Source organism: Cetorhinus maximus, chromosome 21 (genome assembly GCF_964194155.1).
Source record: "Cetorhinus maximus chromosome 21, sCetMax3.hap1.1, whole genome shotgun sequence".
NCBI lineage: Eukaryota > Metazoa > Chordata > Chondrichthyes > Lamniformes > Cetorhinidae > Cetorhinus > Cetorhinus maximus.
The window spans coordinates 24,155,708-24,177,381 of record NC_135899.1 but is presented as its reverse complement, the minus strand read 5'-3'; the positions used below and the strand labels follow the sequence as shown (position 1 = coordinate 24,177,381).

Here is a 21,674-nt window from a genome sequence, read left to right as displayed (position 1 = left end):
CGTTACTTCATTGAAAAACTTCCCTTTTAGGTACTTAATTGGCCATTCTGCAGTCTGAGAAAGGAACCATCTATCGAGAGTCACTGTTTTCTGTCCTTAAGTCATTTTTTCAAATCCAAGATGACACTTTCCCTTTTATTCCATGAGCCACAATTTTATGAAAGAAATGTGCATTAGCTGCCAGTCTCTTCTCATAATCGCTCTTTGATTTTCTTATTTGTTTTTTTTTTTCAATTTCCCTCTGCAACTTCCATATTAAACTTGGATCTCAATTGTATTATCCACCTGACATCTGCCATATGCACCCTTTTTTCTCTGCTTCACCTTACTCTCTAGCTCGTTTGTCCTCCAGGAAGCTCTGAAATTGTTTGCCTTACATTTCTCAGCTGTGGGTATGAAACTTGACTGTACCTCAACCATCTCCACTTTAAACAAAGCACATTGTTCAGTTACAATTTTACCTGCCAATTTCTGATTCCAGTTTATCTGGGCTAGATCCGTTCTTACCCCATTGAAGTTTGCTCTCCCTCCAATTAACTACTCTTACTCTCGATTGATCCTTCTCGTTTTCCACAGTCAACCTCGACCTTATGCAATTATCACCGTCCCCTAAATGCTCCCCTACTGACACTTGTTCCATTTGTCCCAACTCATTTGCAATGCTTCCTGATGCAGCTTCAGGGAGGAGTATTTCATCTGGGAGAGGTCTTGCCTAAGTTCAAGCAGAAGATGAATGTCTTCACTCTGGGGTGTGGGCTTGCCTTATATCCTCTGTTCTTGGAAAGTGTCAGCTTCTCCTCGAGTCCTCTGCCTGCTGAAAGCTTGTCCCCTTGGGAGTGAAGAACACAGTTTGGGTCTCCACTCATGGCCCCTGTGCTGTCTACATGTGGGTCGAATATGAGTAGTACTGACACAGCTGTTCCTCATGAGGCACACAGCACTCAAGCTTTACTTCGGGTCCTCCTGTTAATCAAATTTCATTAGAGTGGTGTAACCTTCTTCAGGGATGTGTATCTCCAGACTAAAGGGAAGGTTCCTGTTGAATATTGTGACTTTCCTCTCCTCTTGGAATGATCATATCGAATGGTGGAGTAGGCTCGAGGGGCCGTGTGGTCTACCCCCTTGCTCCTGTTTCTCATGTTAGTTGAGTAGAAGGTGGCCAGCAATTATCCCACTCATTCACTCATAAACCAAGGGTGGTGATGTGGGTCTCCTGTAGAAGTACCTCTCACACTCACTCTTTTACTCAGATACAAGCTTTTGTGTTGTTTCCAAATGTGTGTTGGACTCAAGTGAGACTTATGGAGACAATGGCATCAGCTTACTGCATCCAGGCCTCTCGTTTCTTGTTGTGTCTCTGACTTTGGGGGCTTACCTTCAAGAGATTGTTGGATGGATTGAAATGTGGTTGCCGTCTCTTTATTCATTTCTATCTTCCCTTGCTCCTACTTTTTTTCTTCTCTCTCCTTGAATTCTTTATCCCTCTTTTGCTATTGCCATCTGTGATAATTCCTCACCTCCCTGCCATCCCCGAGCCTCTTTTTATTTTCTGTTGAATGCTTTAACTAAAGCTAATTACCTTCTTCCACTTGGTTCTCGCTTCCCCTCTGCAGCAGCACCCCTCCTTCTTTTTGCTCCTTTAACCTCCCTTTTCATTCATTCTATCTTTCATTTCATTTCTCCCCTTACTTCTATTTCCAATCCACACTATAGCCTTTAGCCCAGATCTTTTGCACATTTATGAAGATCTGTGACTCACTTGGTGTCCACTCAGAACAACAAGGGACTGGCTAGGGGGTGGGAGGGGTGGGAGGGGAGGGTGGGGTGGGAGGGGAGGGTGGGGTCGCAGGGCTCATCATCAGGATCACACTAGGAGGTTAAACCCCCATGGGCGGGAGCACATTACTATATCAAAAACCTGGAGCCCCATAAAACCCCAGGGTTCCAGCTGTTAATAGGATCCAAGCCGGCTGGTGAAGCCAAAAGCTTGATGCAGAGCTTTTTATCAAGAGAGTTTATTGACTTGTTCAGTCTCACAGCTCTCCTCCCACTCCACCCAGTGCCCCAGTCATCCCCTACTTATGCTCTTTTGAAAAAAGCAATAAAGGCAAATAAACTAATGAACTAATTGACAGTCCCTTCAAGGGGCACTGTAACACAAAGACAAACCTTGAAAGGATACTTAAATCAAATTAGAATGTTATCTACAGGGCTGATGATATACTCCAGCCCCTGCGGCACCCTCTCTCCAGCCCCTGCAGCACCCACTGGTCACTGAAAGCCTCAAATGTATTGGTGGACATCGCATGCATCCTCTCCAGGTACACCTGGGCATGAACATAGCTGTGGAAGAGGAGCAGACAGTCAGTCCAAATGATCTCTTCTGCCTGGAACTGTTAATGTCTGTCCTCAATATGTAGACTCTTTTAGAAAAACAAAACTCAATGAATTAAACATAAATCAATAAATGAGGGGGTAAGCAGTCCCTGGCGGGGCAGTGTAATCAAAACAAAATGTCAAAGGAAAGTTACAAAATCAAATCAAAATATAATTTCCAGGGGTGATAATACACACCCGTCCCCATGGCCCCCACCAGTCGCAGAAGGCCTCTAGTGTACCAGTGGACACTGCGTGCTCCCTCTCCAGGTTCACCCAGCCGCAAACATAGCCACAGAAGAGGGGCAGACATTCAGGCTGGAAGACCCCCTTGACTGCCTGCTGCCTGGACCTTTTGATGGCTGTCCTCAATTTCTATGCGCTCAACGTACTTAATTAATAAATGCCCTCCACCTGCGTATCCTAACAACATCATCAATGTAACAGTAACACCAGGGAATCATTCAATTGGCCACTTTAAAGGGGCAAGCGTTTGAATGAATCAGGGACAAACTCAATCTCTGACTCAGTTATTGTGCCTTCCCCTCAGCACCGGCCGCTCTGATTCTGGATCGGTGCACAGCGAACCCTTGGCTCATCCTGTCTGAGGACCAGACCAGTGTGAGAGACGGAGAACTGTGGCAGCCGCTCCCAGCCTCTTCAGAGAGATTTGACACCTGGCCTTGTGTCCTGGGATCGGAGGGATTCATATCAGGGAGACACTACTGGGAAGTGGATGTGGGCATCAAGACATGGTGGGGTCTGGTAGTAGCCCGAGAGTCTGCCAAAAGACAAGGGATCATGGACGCGACCCCTGAAGCTGGATACTGGATGGTGTGGCTGTCCCTGGAAGAGGCTACATTGCCTGCACCTGCCCCTTTGATATGTCCCTCATCCCAAGTGTGAATCCCCAGAAGATCGGGGTGTTCTTGGACTATGAAGCTGGGCAGGTCTCATTTTACAATGCGGACAACATGTCCCATCTCCACACTTTCAGCCACATTTTCACTCAGGTAATCTTCCCAATCTTCAGTGCAGGGCTGACTGATGAAGGGAAAAACTCAGCACCACTGAAAATTTTGAGAGGTGAAAGATCACTAACAGGAACACCCCATAATTCCACACCACCCACAGGCCTCCTGCCAGCCTGCAAACTGGCACGTGTCAGCCTCACTTATAGTTGGTTATAGATAATCTAAATCTCACCTGAAGTTAGGACGAGTACAGATTGGGACAATGCCTTGTTTGTGGTATCTGTTTGGTCAATCTTTGCAGTGGAAGCAAAACGTGACAACTGCTCCAGAGAATCTTATAAAATTAAATTTAGGATCAAAAATTCAGAACATCACAGAGACGGGGTGGGAATTAAAAGATGGGCAGAAATACACCAACTTCACTTGAGAAATTAAAGGTGAAGAGGGGCCGGGGGAAGAGGAACTAGCGTGAGGTCGAACACCAGTGGAAAGTACATGACACAGGGGAGCACTGAGGCATGGCAAAGCTTTTATGGGTGAGTCATTAGAGAAGATCATACTGGGATTGAGAGCAGTAGTGGAGACCCCAGTACCTAGAGGAGGAGATGGGTCTCTGTTACCAAGGGCCCTGAACTCACGGTCGTGTAGAAGAAAGTTCAAAGAAGAAGCTCAAATGTGGGTGATAATTAGGCAGATCAATGTATAGCCTGGACTTTGGAGTAAGAAATCAGTGTTTTCATTCATCCAAACAGCGGGGCAACCAGAACCATGGAATGAAAAAGCAAAGGAGAAGGCCATTCGGCCATTGTTTTCTGACAGCTTTTAGGTAGAGTTATAGAGCTAGTCGCTAACCCACTCGTTCCTCCTGAGTTTTCATTTACACGCACTTATCCAATTGTTTGTTGAAAGATGCTATTGAATCATCTTTCACCACTCTTTCATTCCAGATCGTAACTGTTTCTCCCCACGTGTTGCCTCTGGTTCTTTTGCCAATCACCTTCAATCTGTCAACCCTTCTGCCATTGGAAACAGCCGCTCCTTATTTACGGGACCAAAATGACTCATTGTTTTGAACATCTTTACCAAATCTCCCCTGAATCTTCTCTAGTCCATGACACACAACCTCAGCTTCTCAAGTGTCTCCGCTTAGCTTAGTTCCTTCATCCCTGGCACCATTCCGGTAAGTCTCTTCAACATCTGCTCAATACCTTGACATCTTTCCTAAAGTGTGGTGCCAAGAGATGAGCACAGGAGATATCACCTTTTGTAACACTAAGTGAACTATATCAGTTTAAAGTCATGCCATTTGGTACAAAGAATGCACCTGTGACATTTAGAAGATGGACAAACAAAGTAATTGCAGGTCTAAGTAATTGTGTGGTTTATATTGATGTTCTAATCATTTTCAGTCAGACATGGGAGGAGCAATTACAGTAACTGGAAGAATTATTTACTTGACTATAAGAAGTTAATTTGGTGATGAACTTCTTAGTACTGTTGAGTCTTACGGACTCGAAAAGTTAGCTGTGTTCCTCTCCGCAGATGCTGTCAGACCTGCTGAGTTTTTCCAGTTTTTTTTGTTTTTGTTTTGGCTAAAAGTGAATTTGCAAAAGCACAAGTTACATATCTAGGCCATACCATTGTACATGGTAAGGTGGCTCTGAGAGATGCAAAATTCAAGGTTATTGTGATTTCCCAGCGCCTACAACAAAATGAGAAGTTTTGAGATTTCTGGGCATGAGTGGGTTTTACCGGAAATTTTTACCAAATTTTAGCCAAGTGGTTGCTCCACTAACTAAACTGTTAAAGAAGTTTCAATGGACACTGGAGTGTCAGAAGGCATTTGATAGTTTGAAAACTGTATTAACTACGACACCAGTTTTGGCAGTACCCAATTGTGCCAAGCAATTTAAGTTTGCCGTTGATGCAAGCGATATAGGCAAGAAGATGACACTGGAACTGAAAAACTGATAGGGTATTTTTTACAGAAGCTGAATTACAACAGAGGAAATGTTCAATGATCAAAAAAGAGATGTTGAGTTTGGTGTTAGCATTGCAGAATTTTGAAATTTATGTTGCAAACAATTCACCAGAAACAATTGTTTATACAGACCATAATCACAGAATCACACAGTGCAGAAGAGGTCCTTCGGCCCATCGAGTCTGCACCGACACGTGACCTACCTACCTAATCCCATTTACCAGCACTTGGCCCATAGCCTTGAATGTTATGATGTGCCAAGTGCTCATCCAGGTGCTTTTTAAAGGATGTGAGGCAACCTGCCTCCACCATCTTTTGAAGTTTTTGGAAAACTTTGAGACAAAAGTGCAAGGCTTTTCAGATGGAGTCGATTATTACAACCATTTAATTTACGTATTATACATGCTGCTGGAAGAGAAAATCTGTTCGCAGATGTGTTATCAAGAGTTTGAAGCTTACAGGAAAATGGGTCATTTTTTAAACAAAAAACCTAGACACTAAACTGGAGTGATTTCTGTTGATTCCAAGGACTTGTATTTCTATATTGTTATGTTAATGCAATGTAATAGTGTAATAAGTTTAGGAGATAGTGTGAGATGGGTTATTAAAATGAAGCCGTTTTTTTAGAATTATTCTGGTTCATTTTTCAACAGGCAGGGGAATGTCATGAAGCTATTAATGCATGTAATGTTATTGGAAAATATTTTTCTTTTAAAATAGAGGTTTAGTCTGTGGGTGTGTCTTAATTGTATTAAAGCCAGCTAGTCTGGGTGCTTTATTGTGTACTAGTTTTGAGATGTAAGAGAGGTAGAGTGAATTCGCATTTTTAGCAGAGACCAAGCAATGTTTATATTATATACAGTCACAGGTTATTCAGATGGTCCACGTGTCATTTCAGGTCAGGTCGGGAACAACCAATTGACAGTGTTTTGTTGGTGATCTTTGGTTAATCCATGCAGTGGTGCAAGCTAATCTGAAACCTTCCAGAGACTCCCATAAAAATCAAATTTAAAGGAATGTTGAGAATCATGGGGGCGCTGTAATGGAGAGAATTAAAACATGGACAGAAATGCATCAAAGGAACCATGGACTCCAGTTGAGCAATTAAAGATGAGGATTGGCAGCGGGGAGGAACTAGGCTGAGACAGTACCCCAGTGGAAAGTACATGACAAAGGGAAGCCTTCTGGAATATGGCAGTCCTCTTATGGATGGTAATGGTTCTCTCCTGTAACTGAATGATCTCCTATTTCAAGGTCTCCAATTGTTCAGTTACTGTTTTTCCCACCAATGTTTTATTCTGATACACATGGGCTAGATCTCTTTCTAACTCACTGATATGAGCCTCAACCAGTCACGTGTTTTGATACTTCATTGTTCCTTTTTCTGTTTCATAAACCTGTTGATATTATGATCACTATTTCCCAAATTCCAATACCCTTCCCCCAACACCACTAAATCATACATCACCAGCTGAACTTCATTCACCAGCACTAGATTTAGGATTGCTTCCTTCCTCGTTGGGCTGGAAAATGCAGATCAAGAAATTTCTCTTCCAGGCATTTTATAAATTCTCTAACCCCACCCCACATTTGACCTTTCCAATTACCAACTATATATCAGGATAATTGACATACCTCATTATCATTACAGCTCTTGTATCTGTCTGTAATTAGCCTACCAGTTTGCTCGCTAACTCCTTCCCACTATTTAGGAACCTGCAGTATACACCCTGTTAGGGGGAAGAAAGTAAGTGAGAATTTATGGTAAGGGAGAATCCATTATAAGGGAATGAATTACTTAAATTAGAATCTACAGGCAGGCCAGCACAAACCAGTAAATCAACAGTTAAACCAGATGAACTTTGTACACCTTCAGGGCTTGCAATCACCAGCAAGGTCCTGGGAGCTAGACTGGACATGAATTAAAAATAAAGTAGAATAGGTGACCTGGGAGTCAGGCTGGAGAGTTCGGTTGGAAAGCAACTAAGATGAAGTGTGCTCTTCAACAGATAGGGGAAGGGCAGACGGTGCCAACTTAGATAGGAGGGAAGGTCTCTGCCTGGGTGAAAAGTGGGATGTACCTGATGCCAGAGATGTACCTGATCAGTGAAGCATAAATATGCTGAACACTTGTAATTCAGCAGAGTGCTATCTCAAGCTGCCTTGAGATGGTTCTCCCTTTGCAATTGCTCGAATAAATGATCGTGACCTGTACCTTTGACCCTCCTGTGGTCCATTTGTCAAAGATGCCACAACACACCCAGCAGTCAGGAATGTTAAGTTTTCATTAAGCACCTTCTTGGAACCTGGTTTCTGTTTCTGCCACTAAATCATAGCCCAATAATAAAACAAATGCTGAATGGGTGGGACAAAGTATTTAGAAATAGACTGTTTCCAGTGGTTGAGGAGTCAACAATGAGGACTATGGATCAAAATTATTGTAGATCTAGAATGGGGAGCATGAGAAACCACGACAAAGGGAGTCATGAGGCTTTGGAATTGATTTGCAGGGTTAGTGGCTGAGGCATATCTATGTCAGCACACATGCTTAACTTGAAGAGAGACATGAAGAGAGAAAAAAGAAGGGTTGAAGAGGAACAGGACCAGATTAAATGCGATATGGATTATATCCTTGCTGATGGGCAAATGCTGACATAGACTGTTTATGTCTAATGGCAGGCATTCATATTGTGCCTTCTATGTCTTTCCTGTACACTCACTCAGATCTCTACAATTGGAAATGTGCTGTGAGCCAAAACAAAATAAAGAGGTGAAGTGTGTGAGCTGGAGGAGATGCTGTCATTTGTAATAACGTTCTTGCCATTCGGGCTTGTAGGCATCTGCTTCCTGTTCATAAAGTGCTAGGACGCAATCATGGGAATGGAGAAAGGATAATGATTCACTAATAACTCAGCACGTTCATCCTGTTGGTTAACTTTTGACACAATGGCACTGGGCGAACAACTTATAATTGGATGCAACACTTTCTGTTTAACTGCACCTTTGATTTACAAAGTTCCAATAGAATAAGTAAATAGATAGAATGAAACTGCCGTTTGTAACCCACAGGCTAAATTCAGGACATGCAAGTCAAAGGGCTGCATAAATCAATCAGGCGCCAGATTTATCCAGATATGTTTAGGGAGGAGGGGAGTGGGGTTTGTGCTTTGGCAAAAGGGAAGAAATAATGAGAATGGGCTGCATAGATTCATAGCAAAATAAGGGGTGACATTATTGAGATTTTTTTAGAGTATCTGATAGTGTGTTTAGACATTTCCTCGGATGGAAGAGTCCAGATCAAATGGACAAAACCTTAAAGTGAGAGCTAGGCCCTTCAGGGATGATGAGAGGAAACACTCCTTCACACATGAGTTAGTGGAGATCTGGAACTCGTCCTCCAAAAGCTGTTGAGGCCAGAGGCCAATTGAACATTTCCACATGGAGTTCGATAACGTTTTTGGTATGTGGCTTGAACTGCTAAATGGCCCAACTCTGATCCAATGTTCTTATGCACTTCTATCCCATATTCTGGAATTTGCTGGTAAGATTGTTCTTAAACATTGGAGCTGATGTGAACGGAGGGTTGGTCGGGGGGTGGGGGGGTGGGGCGCAGAGAGAAGGAAAGCATCGATGGAATGGTGCGCTGGCCAATAAATTAGTTACAAGAAGAACATGTTCTCAAGTGCCTTAAGGGGTGCATTTGAAAATTATTTTTACATAGTACCTTTAATGTCATCAAACAAAGCAAGATGTTTCACAGGAGCATGTACAGCAAGACATGTCACTGAGCAACATAAGGACATATCAGGTCAGATGACCAAAAGCTTGGTCAATGTGGCATGTTCCATGCAACATCTTAAGGGGAAAGGTAAGGTAGAGAGGCGGAGAGATTTCGGGAGGGAGTTCCAGGATTTAGAGTCGAGCCAATTGAAGGAATATCCAACGATGGTGGAATGGTTAAAATCAGGGGTGCAGAAGATGCCAGGATTCGATAAGTTCAGAAAGTTCGAAGGGTTGTGAGGCTGGAGGAGATTACAGAGGGCAAGGCCATGGAGGGATTTGAAAACAAGGAGGAGCACTTTAAAGCCAAGCTGTTTCTTCACCAGGAGCCAATGTACAGCAGCGAGCTCAGGGGTGATAGAGGAACAGGATTTGATGATAATTAAAGCACAGGCAGCAGAGTTTTGGATGACCTGAAGTTTACGGAGGGTAGAATGTGGGAGACCAGCCAGGAATGCATTGGAATAGTCAGGCCTAGAGGTAACACATAGAATCATAGAACGGTTACAGCACAGAAGGAGGCCATTCGGCCCATTATGTCCATGTTGGCTCTCCGCAACATGCATGAATGTGAGCTATGGTGGGAGATGAGATGAGACAGAGCTGAAGTCCAACAATGTTACTGAGGTGGAAAAAGACAGTCTTAGTGATGGCACAGAGTATAGCAGGAAGTTCACCTTGGGGTGAAATGTGGCATCCAGGTTGCAAACAGTTTGCTTTATTCTCAGGCAATTGCCACCTAGAGGGATTGAGGCAGTGGCCAGGGAAGAGTTTGGAGCAGGACCAAAACAATGGCTTCAATCTTCCCAATATTTACTTGACTAGAGAAGTGTAAATGTGGGCTCTGTGTCTGCCTATATGTAAATTATATAGTTTCTGTACATTATATAATTTACATGCACACATATAATGCATATATATAATGGGATACGATCGATATAATCATTCTCCTATAATGATGGTTACACATTTGAAACCAAGGTGCTGAAGCATTCCTTCTGAATAACACTATGTATAAATCCAGCAAATTGAGTTGGGTTTATTTTAAGCGGGTGAATTTATGGCAGATTGTCTTTAAAGCTCTGAAATTTGGCTCTAAAATGCATTGTAAAGTGAAACTGTTCTTCTCAAGCAATTTAACTTACTGTTCCCTTTACAATCGCTATTCTTGCATATCTGTCCTGATGAGTGCAAGACAAAAAGTTTTGACAGCATGTCTCTTTCTTCAGCAATGCTCAAGAATTGTTTCCTGACACCACGATGGAAGGGATTAGCTTTAATTTTAAGTTTCTGGACCAGACCAGAGGAAATAATTTCTCTTCATCTCCCCTATCAAACTCCTTAATTGTCTTAAGCACCTCATTTAGATCATCACTTAATCTTCTATATTCAAGGGAATGCAAAGTGAATTCCTGTGGCCTGCCCTCATTATTTAGCCTTACTGTTCTAGTATCATTCGGGCCAATCCCTTCTGCATCCCTTCCACATGTAGTATATCCTTCCTGAGGGGCTGTGCCCATAAGTTAACGCCGTGTTCCAGATGGGAGGTAAGGATCACCCAGCACTCAACTGAAGGAAGTTTGACTGCAAGCTGAGAAAATGATTGTAAATTTAGCTGGATTACTGTCACTTCTATTCATTCCCGGGATGCGCACATTGCCAGCAAGGGTGGAATTCTTTCAGGAAGCGTGGTATTCTTTGCCCATCTCTAGCATGGGAATCCCCTCCAAAATCACATCATGGGTCGAAAGGCCTATTTTGTGTGATATGTTACCAAGATTGGATGAACTGTTTGCTTCTCCCTCCTAACCTGTCAGTCCCGAAGAATCAGTTCCAAAATCAGGGCCAGACACTGTGATTAAGCGGCTGTATGTTGTCAATGTTTCCCTAAAACTTCCCCTCACTATTTTTTCTAAAAAGCTGTTTTGTTTCATCACTAAAAGAAAATGTTGATGTTTAGATAAATCAACTTAAAGTTTGACATTGATCGGAAACTGAACTGGACCAGCCATATAAATACTGTGACTACAAGAGCAGGTCAGAGGCTGGGAAGTCTGCAGTCTGTAACTCACCTCCTGACTCCCTAAAGCATGTCCACCACCTACAGGGCACAGTCAGGAGTGTGATGGAATACTCCCCACTTGCCTCGGTGAGTGCAGCTCCAACAAGACTCAAGAAGCTCGACACCATCCAGGACAAAGCAGCCCGCTTGATTGGCACTCCATCCACCACCTTAAACATTCAATCCCTCCACCACAACGCACAGTGGCAGCAGTGAGTACCATCTAGAAGATGCACTGCAGCAACTCGCCAAGGCTCCTTCGCCAGCACCTTCTAAAACCATGGCCTCTACCACTTAGAAGGATAAGGGCAGCAGATGTATGTGAGTACCACCACCTGCAAATCACTCATCATCTTGACTTGGAACTATATTGCTGTTCCTTCTCTGTTGCTGGGTCAAAATCCTGGAACTGCCTTCCTAATAGCACTGTGGATGTACCTACATCACATGGACTGCAGCAGTTCAAGAAGGTGGCTCAAGGGTAATTAGGGATGGGCAATAAATGCTGGCCTAACCAGCAGTCCTCACATCCTGAGAAAGAATAAAAAAACACACACAGCCTACACTATAACATAGGGCTACCAAGGAGAGCATTCTTGTCTTCTCTTTGTATGACTGGGATTCCAATCAGAAACCAAATGTGGGGTAAGTGCAGCGATGGGGCACATAAGCAGAAACAAATTGATGGATATTTTTGTGAAATTAATTCAGAATCAAATGATTTAAAATTTAAGACCAGCCCAATTGATTTACCTCAACCACTTTGACTTCTTTCTGCTATAAACATGTTTTAAAATCAGAATTTGCTTCTGTTTTTTTTTGGTAAATATGCACGGATAACTGAGGCTGCTCAGATTCACATTTAGGGAGCACTTACCCAAAAACGACATCAGGAGCAGACCAAGATGATACTGGAGATTCGGGGCTTTGTTGGGTGGAGAGAGTGGGTAAGATCAGGCTGTTGCCCTCACTTCACAGATACCTAAGAGATACCTAAGAGGAGACCTAATGGAGATATTGGGGATGATGAAGGCTCCTGAAAGAGCAAGTGGTGAAAAGCTTTTGTCTGGCGAGCAGGCACCATAGATTATAACAACTGGTCAAAGAGCTAAAGGAGAAACGAGGCAACATTTCTTCACATGGGAGGGATGCTGCCATCTGGAAACGCAATTTCTGAAGTGGTGGTGGAATCAGATTGTTTTAGAAATTGCCAAAATGCAATTAAACATGTAAAGGTGGAAGACTAATGAGGGCTATGAGGCTAAAGGTTGCGCTGCGTTATGACATTGTACCGGCACAGGCACAGCAGGACAAGTGGTTTCAGCCTGACCTTTAAGATTCTGTGGTTCTGCCCATAGGGATAATGGCCGCTGCACTTATCAACATCAGAATGGATCAAAAGAGGGGGCTTCAGGGATTTGATTGTTAAAGTCCTGTACAGGTGCCCTAAGTGGTGTGTCTGCACTCGCGCATCTTCAGCTAGTCTGATAATTGAGAATAAGGATGTTTTGTTTCATTATTCTTCCTTCATGGGATTTGGGTATTGCCGGCAAAGCCAGCATTCATTTTTTTTGGAAAAATTTATTTTATTCATAAATTATCTGGAAGAACATTACAAAACATTTCAAAATGGCCATCAGAAAAAGTGCAATCAGATTCAACTTTTACACATGGATCACGAGGTGCTTCAATACAATTAATGAATATTACAGACATTTCAATATGGTCATAAGAGGCAAAGCGAGCATTCATTGCCCATCCCGAAATGCTCTTGAAGTGAATGGCTTGCGAGGCCAGGTAAGAGTCAACCACTTTGCTGTGGGTCTGGAGTCACATGTAGGCCAGAGCAGGGTAAAGACGGCAGATTTCCTTCCCTAATGGACATTAGTGAACCAGGTGCGTTTTTACAACAATAGTGTCATGGTCACCATTACTGAGAGGATCTTTCAACTCAAGATTTTTTTAAAAATTGAATTTAAATTTCACCAGCTGCCCTGCTGGGATTTGAGCCTGTGTCCCCAAAACATTAGTCTGGGCCTCTCGCTTCCTAATCCCGTAAACACGATTAGTTTGGCAGCAGCAAACATTGAAACTGAAAGCGGGTTCGAATCAGGAAGTGCTGAGTGTGAACATGGACTCCGGACAGCAGCCTGAGAGCTGGACCGAGGAGGTAAATTGTCCCGTTTGCCTTGATTTCTTCGACGATCCGGTTTCACTGGAGTGTGGACACAACTTCTGCCGCTCCTGTATCACACGGTGTTGGGCACAGGAGGAGAGGAATCCCTGCCCGGAATGTAGAGAGGAGTTTCCGGACAGAAAACTCACGGTCAACCGGGTCTTAGCGAGATTGGCGGAGAAGGCTCGAAAATTAAAGCTGAATCTGGGAGGGAATGAAAAAAAACTTCACTGTGAGGAACATCAGGAAGAATTGAAACTGTTCTGTGAAACTGACAAGAAACTGATCTGTTTGATTTGTAGAGATTCGCGGGAACACAAATCTCACAATTTCATGCCGATTAAAGAAGCTGTTGAAATCTACAAGGTAACATGGAACAGATTTTATCACCAGATTATTTTATCACACATTCACTGTCTGACCCTTTCATCCTGTGAATTTCTATCCCTATCCCAGGATCAGCTGAAATCATCTTTACAATCTCTCACAGAGAAGAAATCGGTGTTTCTGGAAATGGAACTGAAACAGACACGGAAGATTTCCGAAGTTAGGGTAAGTTCTCCCTGCGCTGGTTTTCTGGGATCTTGGTTAGTTTTGTTCCCTTTATCGCGGTAAAGGATTATTTTTCACATTTCACTTGGCAGAAACAGTCGAGCAGTCTGCAAACCCACATCACATCCGAGTTCAGGGAAATGCACCAGGTTCTCACTGAGAAAGAGCAGCGTTTACTCCGAGATCTCAGGAGGGAAGAGGAGGGGATTCTAGATACGATGGAGAAAAACCTCCGAAAAATTCAAGGCAATTTAAATTCTATTGAGGAAGAGCTTTCAAAGATGCAGAAACGAATGGAACAACAAAACGGGATGAGATTTCTGAAGGTGAGGATGAGATTACGGCTCAGTTGCAAAATAGCCGCTAAACATTGAAATAAATGGAGTATTTGCAGAAAAGAGTATTGAAACCCGGGTGTAACCGATTGCTTTGTCAATAGGGTCTGCTATTGTGATTGAACCAATTATTTATATATATACACACACACATATCCTCTCTCTGTTACACACACACACACACATATCCTCTTTGTCATACATACACACATATCCCTTCTGTCACACACACACATATCCCCTTTTTGTCACACACACACATATCCCCTTTTTGTCACACACACATATATTCTCTGTCACACACATATCCCTTTTCTGTCACACACAGACACACACACATATTCCCTCTCTGTCACTTACACACACACATATCCTCTGTCTCACACACACACATACATCCCCTCTCCATCACACATATATATTCTATCTCTGTCATACACACACAGACATATCCTCTCTCTGTCACACACACAATCTCTCTCTCACACACACAAACCCTCTCTCTCGCACACACACAATCTCTCTCTCTCACAAACACAATCTCTCTCTCACACACAATCTCTTTTTCACATACACACACTCTCTCACACACACACCCTCTCTCACACACACACACTCTCTCTCACACACACTCTCTTTCTCTCTCTCTAACACACACACTCTCTCACACACACTCTTTCACACACACACGCTCTCAAATACATTCTCTCTCACACACACATACTCTCTCCCTCACAGACACACGCACACACTCTCTCTCACACATACATTCTCTTTCACACACACTTTCACACACTCTCTCTCACATACACACTCTCCCTCACAGACAGACACACGCGCTCTCACACTCTCTCTCACGCACACACATATAGACTATGGATCAGATGTGGTTTTCATCAACTCAGATTTATGTTTTATTTTAGGTGGAGACGTGTCAGAGGAGGAGGTAGGATATACTGTTTTTTTTTAAACTCTGCACAATTTAGTACAGTACAATGAATCAGCAGAATGTTTAATAACTTCAGCTGTTTAACATTTACAGGAGCAGTCGGGACTACTGTGAACGCCCAATAGCCGAGGGCAAGCTTTCGATCGAGAAGTTCAACGGCCCTTTACAGTACACAGCCTGGAGAGAAATGATAGACGCCATTAGCCTAGGTAAAACTCTTATCTTCCTTTTCCTGATGGACAAAGGCAGATGAGATGACCCTAAACAGGTTCCAAGTCCCCAGATTCAATCATGCCTGGTGTCCGGCTCTGAAGGGCTGGGCCTCGGACATTATTTCATAGTCAGTGTTAAAGGGTCTGTATGGTGACCATGTGGAGGTAATCTCACTGTTCATCGTCTCCAAGATATCGTATACAAAGTTCAGTCAGAGGATAAAAGCTCTGCCTTTACGGAGTATACTGGAATACCGCATGGTGTCACCTATACGCTGAATGACTGTGATGACATTAGTAGCATCCGGTCCATCAGGTCTTTGTAAGTCTTATGCATTTTTTTCCAAGCTTGGAGTTCACCGTCTGAATTGAGGGGAGAGTGACCACATGAAATAGACCTGTCAGGCATTTCCCACTTTAAGGCACGTGGAGGTGAGGTAGGCGGGAGCTCCGTGTCACGTAAGAGGGAAGAGTTGAAGTTCCAACGTCTAGGTTGCGGATAATGGGCACAATTCCTGCTTTTCTCATATTCCGACAGATTAGGCGGGATGAGCGATGTTTCTTTGGGAAGGAGCATTCTATCCGGGAGTATGTCTTGCCGAGGTTCAAGTAGAAGGTAAACTCTTTCACTGGGCCCAACTCACTCTATTGGTGCTGGGGCTGGGGCGGGGGCGGGGGCGGTGGTGGGGCAGGGAGATGGTGGCTAATGATAATGTCTAATGCTCAAGGGACATGGGTTCAAACCCCACTACAGTTAATTAAGAATAAATCTGGAATACGAAGCTAGTCTCAGTGAAAGCGACCGTGACAACTACCATCCACTACCATTGCTGTGAAAACGATCGGATTCACTAATGCCCTTCAGAGAAGGAAATCTGCCATCCTTGCCCGGCCCGGCCCCCATGTGGCCTGGCCTGCAGCAATGTGGTTGACATTGAAATGCTATGGCAAGCCACCTCAGTTGAAGGGGCAATCAGGGACAGGCAGCAAATGCTCGCCTTGGCAGTGACACCCACGTTTCGGTGAAAGGATAAACAGAAGAAAAATATAAACATTCTCCAGGACCAGGCCGGAACTTTGACCTGGCATTGCTCCAGCTGGTTACTCTCGTGTCATATTTCAACTGGGAGCTTGTGTTATTTGGAGTCTCAGCGCATGGCTTCTCTACGTGTGGCAAGCGTGAGCGGCGCTGATGCCAGAGCTCCTCATCTGAGACGCAGCACGTTGGATTCCCCGACTCCCCATTTTCCAAAATTCATTAAGATGGAGCAGCCTCCTCCTCCAGGAATGTGTATTCCCAGGGTAATTTTTAAAAATTCACCTACAGGATCGCTGGCTAGGTCCGCCTTTGTTGCCCATCCCTAATTGCCCCTGAGAAGGTGGTGACGAGCCGCCTTCTTGAAGCGCTGCAGATTAGTGTGACTTTCCACTGCCCTTGGCCGAGGCCAGCATTTCTCCCAAGCACTCGGTGCGTTCTGAGGGCAGTGCGGAGGGTCTCCTGTAGAAATGACGCTTTCACCTGCCCTTCCATGTAGACCTGTATTGTTTTGGCTGACTGAATGTTGGAACTTATTGAGATTTATTATTGGATTTATGGATATAATCGTGGCCGGTTTACTGTGCCCAGGTTGCTTGTTTCATGTTGTGACTCTGACTCTGGGGCGGGGGGGTGGTGGGGAAGGGGGTGTTACCCGGTTGTTAGTGTCTGTTGTAATCCTGGTCAATTTGTTGGACAGATTATTATTATTACTTGTTATTTCAGGGGATGTGGGTGTCGCTGGCAAGGCCAGCATTTCTTGCCCATCCCTAATTGCCCTTGGGAAGGTGGTGGGTGAGCCGCCTTCTTGAACCGCTGCAGCCCATGTGGTGTAGGTACACCCACAGTGCTGTTAGGGAGGGACTTCCAGGGTTTTGACCCAGCGACAGTGAAGGAACGACCGATATATTTCCAAGTCAGGGTGGTGTGTGGCTTGGAGGGGAACTTGCTCTGGGGTGGTGTCCCCATGCGTCTGCTGCTCTTGTCCTTCCAGGTGGTAGAGGTCGTGAGTTTGAAAGGTGCTGTCGAAGGAACCTTGGTGAGCTGCTCCTTCCTTCCCTTCCTTTGCCGAATCGCTTCATTCTCTTTTACTGTTGAGTTTTCTTTTGATGCAGTTAATTCTCCAGCTCCCCTTCGTTCTCTCTCCCCGTCTACATCAGTTCCACTCCTTTTAGCTTCTTTTACCCTTGCCTTCCTTCCCTTCTCTCTTTTTCTTCCGTCACTGTACTTTTCCTCTTCTTCCGTTTCCAAGCCAAACCGCAGCATCGGGCACCCGATTCCTAAAGGTCAGTGGGGTCACTGCGGCCTGAGGCCAGCCGGACACTGCAGAGTTCCTGACATTGCTCGCCATGTCCAGCAGGGGTCAGAGCAGATTCTACAAACAAAACCTGGGTCCCTTTAATAAAAAAGCTTCCCCAACATCACCTTCCACCTCCCCCAATACCCCGAATGGCCACTTTAAAAAGGAAAAATGCTTTTTAAAAAAAATAAATCACAGGAACAAACCAAACCACTGACTGTGTTATTTTAATTCCACCTCCCCCCACCCCACCCTCTGAACCCCGTTCCAGCCTTTGTGACTCTGGATCCCAACACAGCGAATCCCTGGCTCGTGGTGTCTGAGGACCGGACCAGTGTGAGACTCGGGGACAAACGGCTGGAGCTCCCTGACACCCCGGAGAGGTTTGATCCTTGTGCCTGCGTCCTGGGGTCGGAGGGATTCACGTCAGGGAGACACTACTGGGAAGTGGAGGTGGCGAACAAGACATGGTGGGGTTTAGGAGTCGCCCGAAAATCTGTCGATCGGAAAGGGAGATTCCACCCGAGACCTGAAGCCGGATATTGGACGTTGTGGCTGGACTCCAAAAGTAACTATGTTGCTGGTACCTCCCCCTCACGGACTCACATCGCCACGAATGTGAATCCCCGGAAGATCGGGATGTACCTGGACTATGAGGGTGGACAGTTGTCATTTTACAATGCGGACAACATGTCCCATCTCCACACTTTCAGCCACACTTTCACGGAGACACTCCTTCCCTTCTTCTTTCCTGGACTGAAGGACAACAGGGAAAATTCAGCACCGCTGACAATCTGTCGTGTCAGAGTTCACTAACAGGACCATCCCACCTTTCCGCACCATCTACCTGCTCTGATAAATGATGGACATCCTCTCAGTCACAGGTTATTCGGATGGTCCACGTGTCATTTCAGGTCAGGTCGGGAACAACCAATTGACAGTGTTTTGTTGGTGATCTTTGGTTAATCCATGCAGTGGTGCAAGCTAATCTGAAACCTTCCGGAGACTCCCATAAAAATCAAATTTAAAGGAATGTTGAGAATCATGGGGGCGCTGTAATGGAGAGAATTAAAACATGGACAGAAATGCATCAAGGGAACCATGGACTCCAGTTGAGCAATTAAAGATGAGGATGGGCAGCGGGGAGGAACTAGGCTGAGACAGAACCCCAGTGGAAAGTACATGACAAAGGGAAGCCTTCTGGAATATGGCAGTACTTTTACGGATGGTAATGGTTCTCTTCTGTAACTGAATGATCTCCTATTTCAAGGTCTCCCATTGTTCAGTTACTGTTTTGCCCACCAATGTTTTATTCTGATACACATGGGCTAGATCTCTTTCTAACTCACTGATATGAGCCTCAACCAGTCACGTGTTTTGATACTTCATTGTTCCTTTTTCTGTTTCATAAACCTGTTGGTATTATGATCACTATTTCCCAAATTCCAATACCCTTCCCCCTACCACCACTAAATCATACCTCACCAGCTGAACTTCATTCGCCAGCACTAGATTTAGGATTGCTTCCTTCCTCGCTGGGCTGGAAAATGCAGATCAAGAAATTTCTCTTCCAGGCATTTTATAAATTCTCTACCCCCACCCCACATTTGACCTTTCCAATTACCACCTATACATCAGGATAATTGACATACCTCATTATCATTACAGCTCTTGCATCTGTCTGTAATTAGCCTACCAGTTTGCTCGCTAACTCCTTCCCACTATTTAGGAACCTGCAGTATACACCCTGTTAGGGGGAAGAAAGTAAGTGAGAATTTATGGTAAGGGAGAATTCATTATAAGGGAATGAATTACTTAAATTAGAATCTACAGGCAGGCCAGCGCAAACCAGTAAATCAACAGTTAAACCAGATGAACTTTGTACATCCTTAGGGCTTGCAATCACCAGCAAGGTCTTGGGAGCTAGACTGGACATGAAGGAATTAAAAATAAGGTAGATGAGGTGACCTGGGAGTCAGGCTGGAGACTGAGGTTAGAAAACAACTAAGATGAAGTGTGCTCTTCAACAGATAGGGGAAGGGCAGATGGTCCCAACTTAGATAGGAGAGAAGGTCTCTGCCTGGGTGAAAAGTGGGATGTACCTGATGCCAGAGATGTACCTGATCAGTGAAGCATAAATATGCTGAACACTTGTAATTCAGCAGAGTGCTATCTCAAGCTGCCTTGAGATGGTTCTCCCCTTGCAATTGCTCGAATAAACGATCGTGACCTGTACCTGTGACCCTCCTGTGGTCCATTTGTCAAAGATACCACAACACACCCAGCAGTCAGGAATGTTAAGTTTTCATTAAGCACCTTCTTGGAACCTGGTTTCTGTTTCTGCCACTAACTCATAGCCCAATAATAAAACAAATGCTGAATGGGTGGGACAGAGTATTTAGAAATAGACTGTTTCCAGTAGTTGAGGAGTCAACAATGAGGACTATGGATCAAAATTATTGTAGATCTAGAATGGGGAGCAGGAGAAACCATGACAAAGGGAGTCATGAGGCTTTGGAATTGATTTGCAGGGTTAGTGGCTGAGGCATATTTATGTCAGCACACATGCTTAGCTTGAAGAGAGACATGAAGAGAGAAAAAAGAAGGGTTGAAGAGGATGGTGCTGTGAACCAAAACAAAATAAAGAGGTGAAGTGTGTGAGCTGGAGGAGATGCTGTCATTTGTAATAACCTTCTTGCCATTCGGGCTTGTAGGCATCTGCTTCCTGTTCATAAAGTGCTAGGAGGCAATCATGGAAATGGAGAAAGGTTAATGATTCAGTAACAACTCAGCATGTTCATCTTGTTGGTTAACTTTTGACACAATGGCACTGGGCGAATAACTTATAATTGGATGCAACACTTTCTGTTTAACTGCACTTTTGATTTACAAAGTTCCAATAGAATAAGTAAATAGATAGAATGAAACTGCTGTTTGTAACCCACAGGCTAAATTCAGGACATGCAAGTCAAAGGGCTGCATAAATCAATCAGGCGCCAGATTTATCCAGATATGTTTAGGGAGGAGGGGAGTGGGGTTTGTGCTTTGGAAAAAAGGAAGAAATAATGAGAATGGGCTGCATAGATTCATAGCAAAATAAGATATTATTGAGATTTTTTTTTAGAGTATCTGATAGTGTGTTTAGACATTTCCTCGGATGGAAGAGTCCAGATCAAATGGACAAAACCTTAAAGTTAGAGCTAGGCCCTTCAGGGATGATGAGAGGAAACACTCCTTCACACATGAGTTAGTGGAGATCTGGAACTCGTCCTCCATAAGCTGTTGAGGCCAGAGGCCAATTGAACATTTCCACATGGAGTTCGATAACGTTTTTGGTATGTGGCTTGAACTGCTAAATGGCCCAACTCTGATCCAATGTTCTTATGGACTTCTATCCCATATTCTGGAATTTGCTGATAAGATTGTTCTTATACATTGGAGCTGATGTGAACGGAGGGTTGGTGGGGCGGTTGGCCGGGGGGGGGGGGGGGGGGGGGTGGGGGGGCGGGGGCGGTGGTGGTGGGGCATAGAGAAGGAAAGCATCGATGGAATGGTGCGCTGGCCAATAAATTAGTTACAAGAAGAACATTTTCTCAAGTGCCTTACGGGGTGCATTTGAAAATGATTTTTACATAGTACCTTTAATGTCATCAAACAAAGCAAGATGTTTCACAGGAGCATATACAGCAAGACATGTCACTGAGCAACATAAGGACATATCAGGTCAGATGACCAAAAGCTTGGTCAATGTGGCAGGTTCCACGCAATGCCTTAAGGGGGAAGGTAAGGTAGAGAGGCGGAGAGATTTCGGGAGGGAGTTCCAGGATTTAGAGTCGAGCCAATTGAACGAATATCCACCGATGATGGAGTGGTTAAAATCAGGGGTGCAGAAGATGCCAGGATTCGATAAGCTCAGAAAGCTCGAAGGGTTGTGAGGCTGG

General features: G+C 44.3%; 1 protein-coding gene across 1 annotated transcript; it reads left to right on the top strand.

The window, feature by feature from the left end:
* The first annotated feature begins 13,263 nt into the window (after positions 1-13,263).
* On the top strand, positions 13,264-20,345 carry LOC144695770 (zinc-binding protein A33-like). Its single transcript, XM_078566748.1, has 6 exons — positions 13,264-13,715; positions 13,806-13,901; positions 13,994-14,227; positions 15,160-15,182; positions 15,279-15,387; positions 17,992-20,345. Exons 1-6 carry the CDS (start codon positions 13,305-13,307, stop codon positions 18,547-18,549), a joined length of 1,431 nt encoding a protein of 476 aa, XP_078422874.1. The 5' UTR covers positions 13,264-13,304; the 3' UTR covers positions 18,550-20,345.
* The last annotated feature ends 1,329 nt before the right edge of the window (positions 20,346-21,674 follow it).

Excerpts from the sequence above, each read along its gene's own strand:
- LOC144695770 (XM_078566748.1), top strand. The coding sequence starts at position 13,305 with ATGGACTCCGGACAGCAGCCTGAGAGCTGGACCGAGGAGGTAAATTGT. Across the intron at positions 14,228-15,159 it reads ACGGGATGAGATTTCTGAAG|GTGGAGACGTGTCAGAGGAG; the intron begins GTGAGGATGAGA and ends GTTTTATTTTAG. Across the intron at positions 15,183-15,278 it reads GAGACGTGTCAGAGGAGGAG|GAGCAGTCGGGACTACTGTG; the intron begins GTAGGATATACT and ends TAACATTTACAG.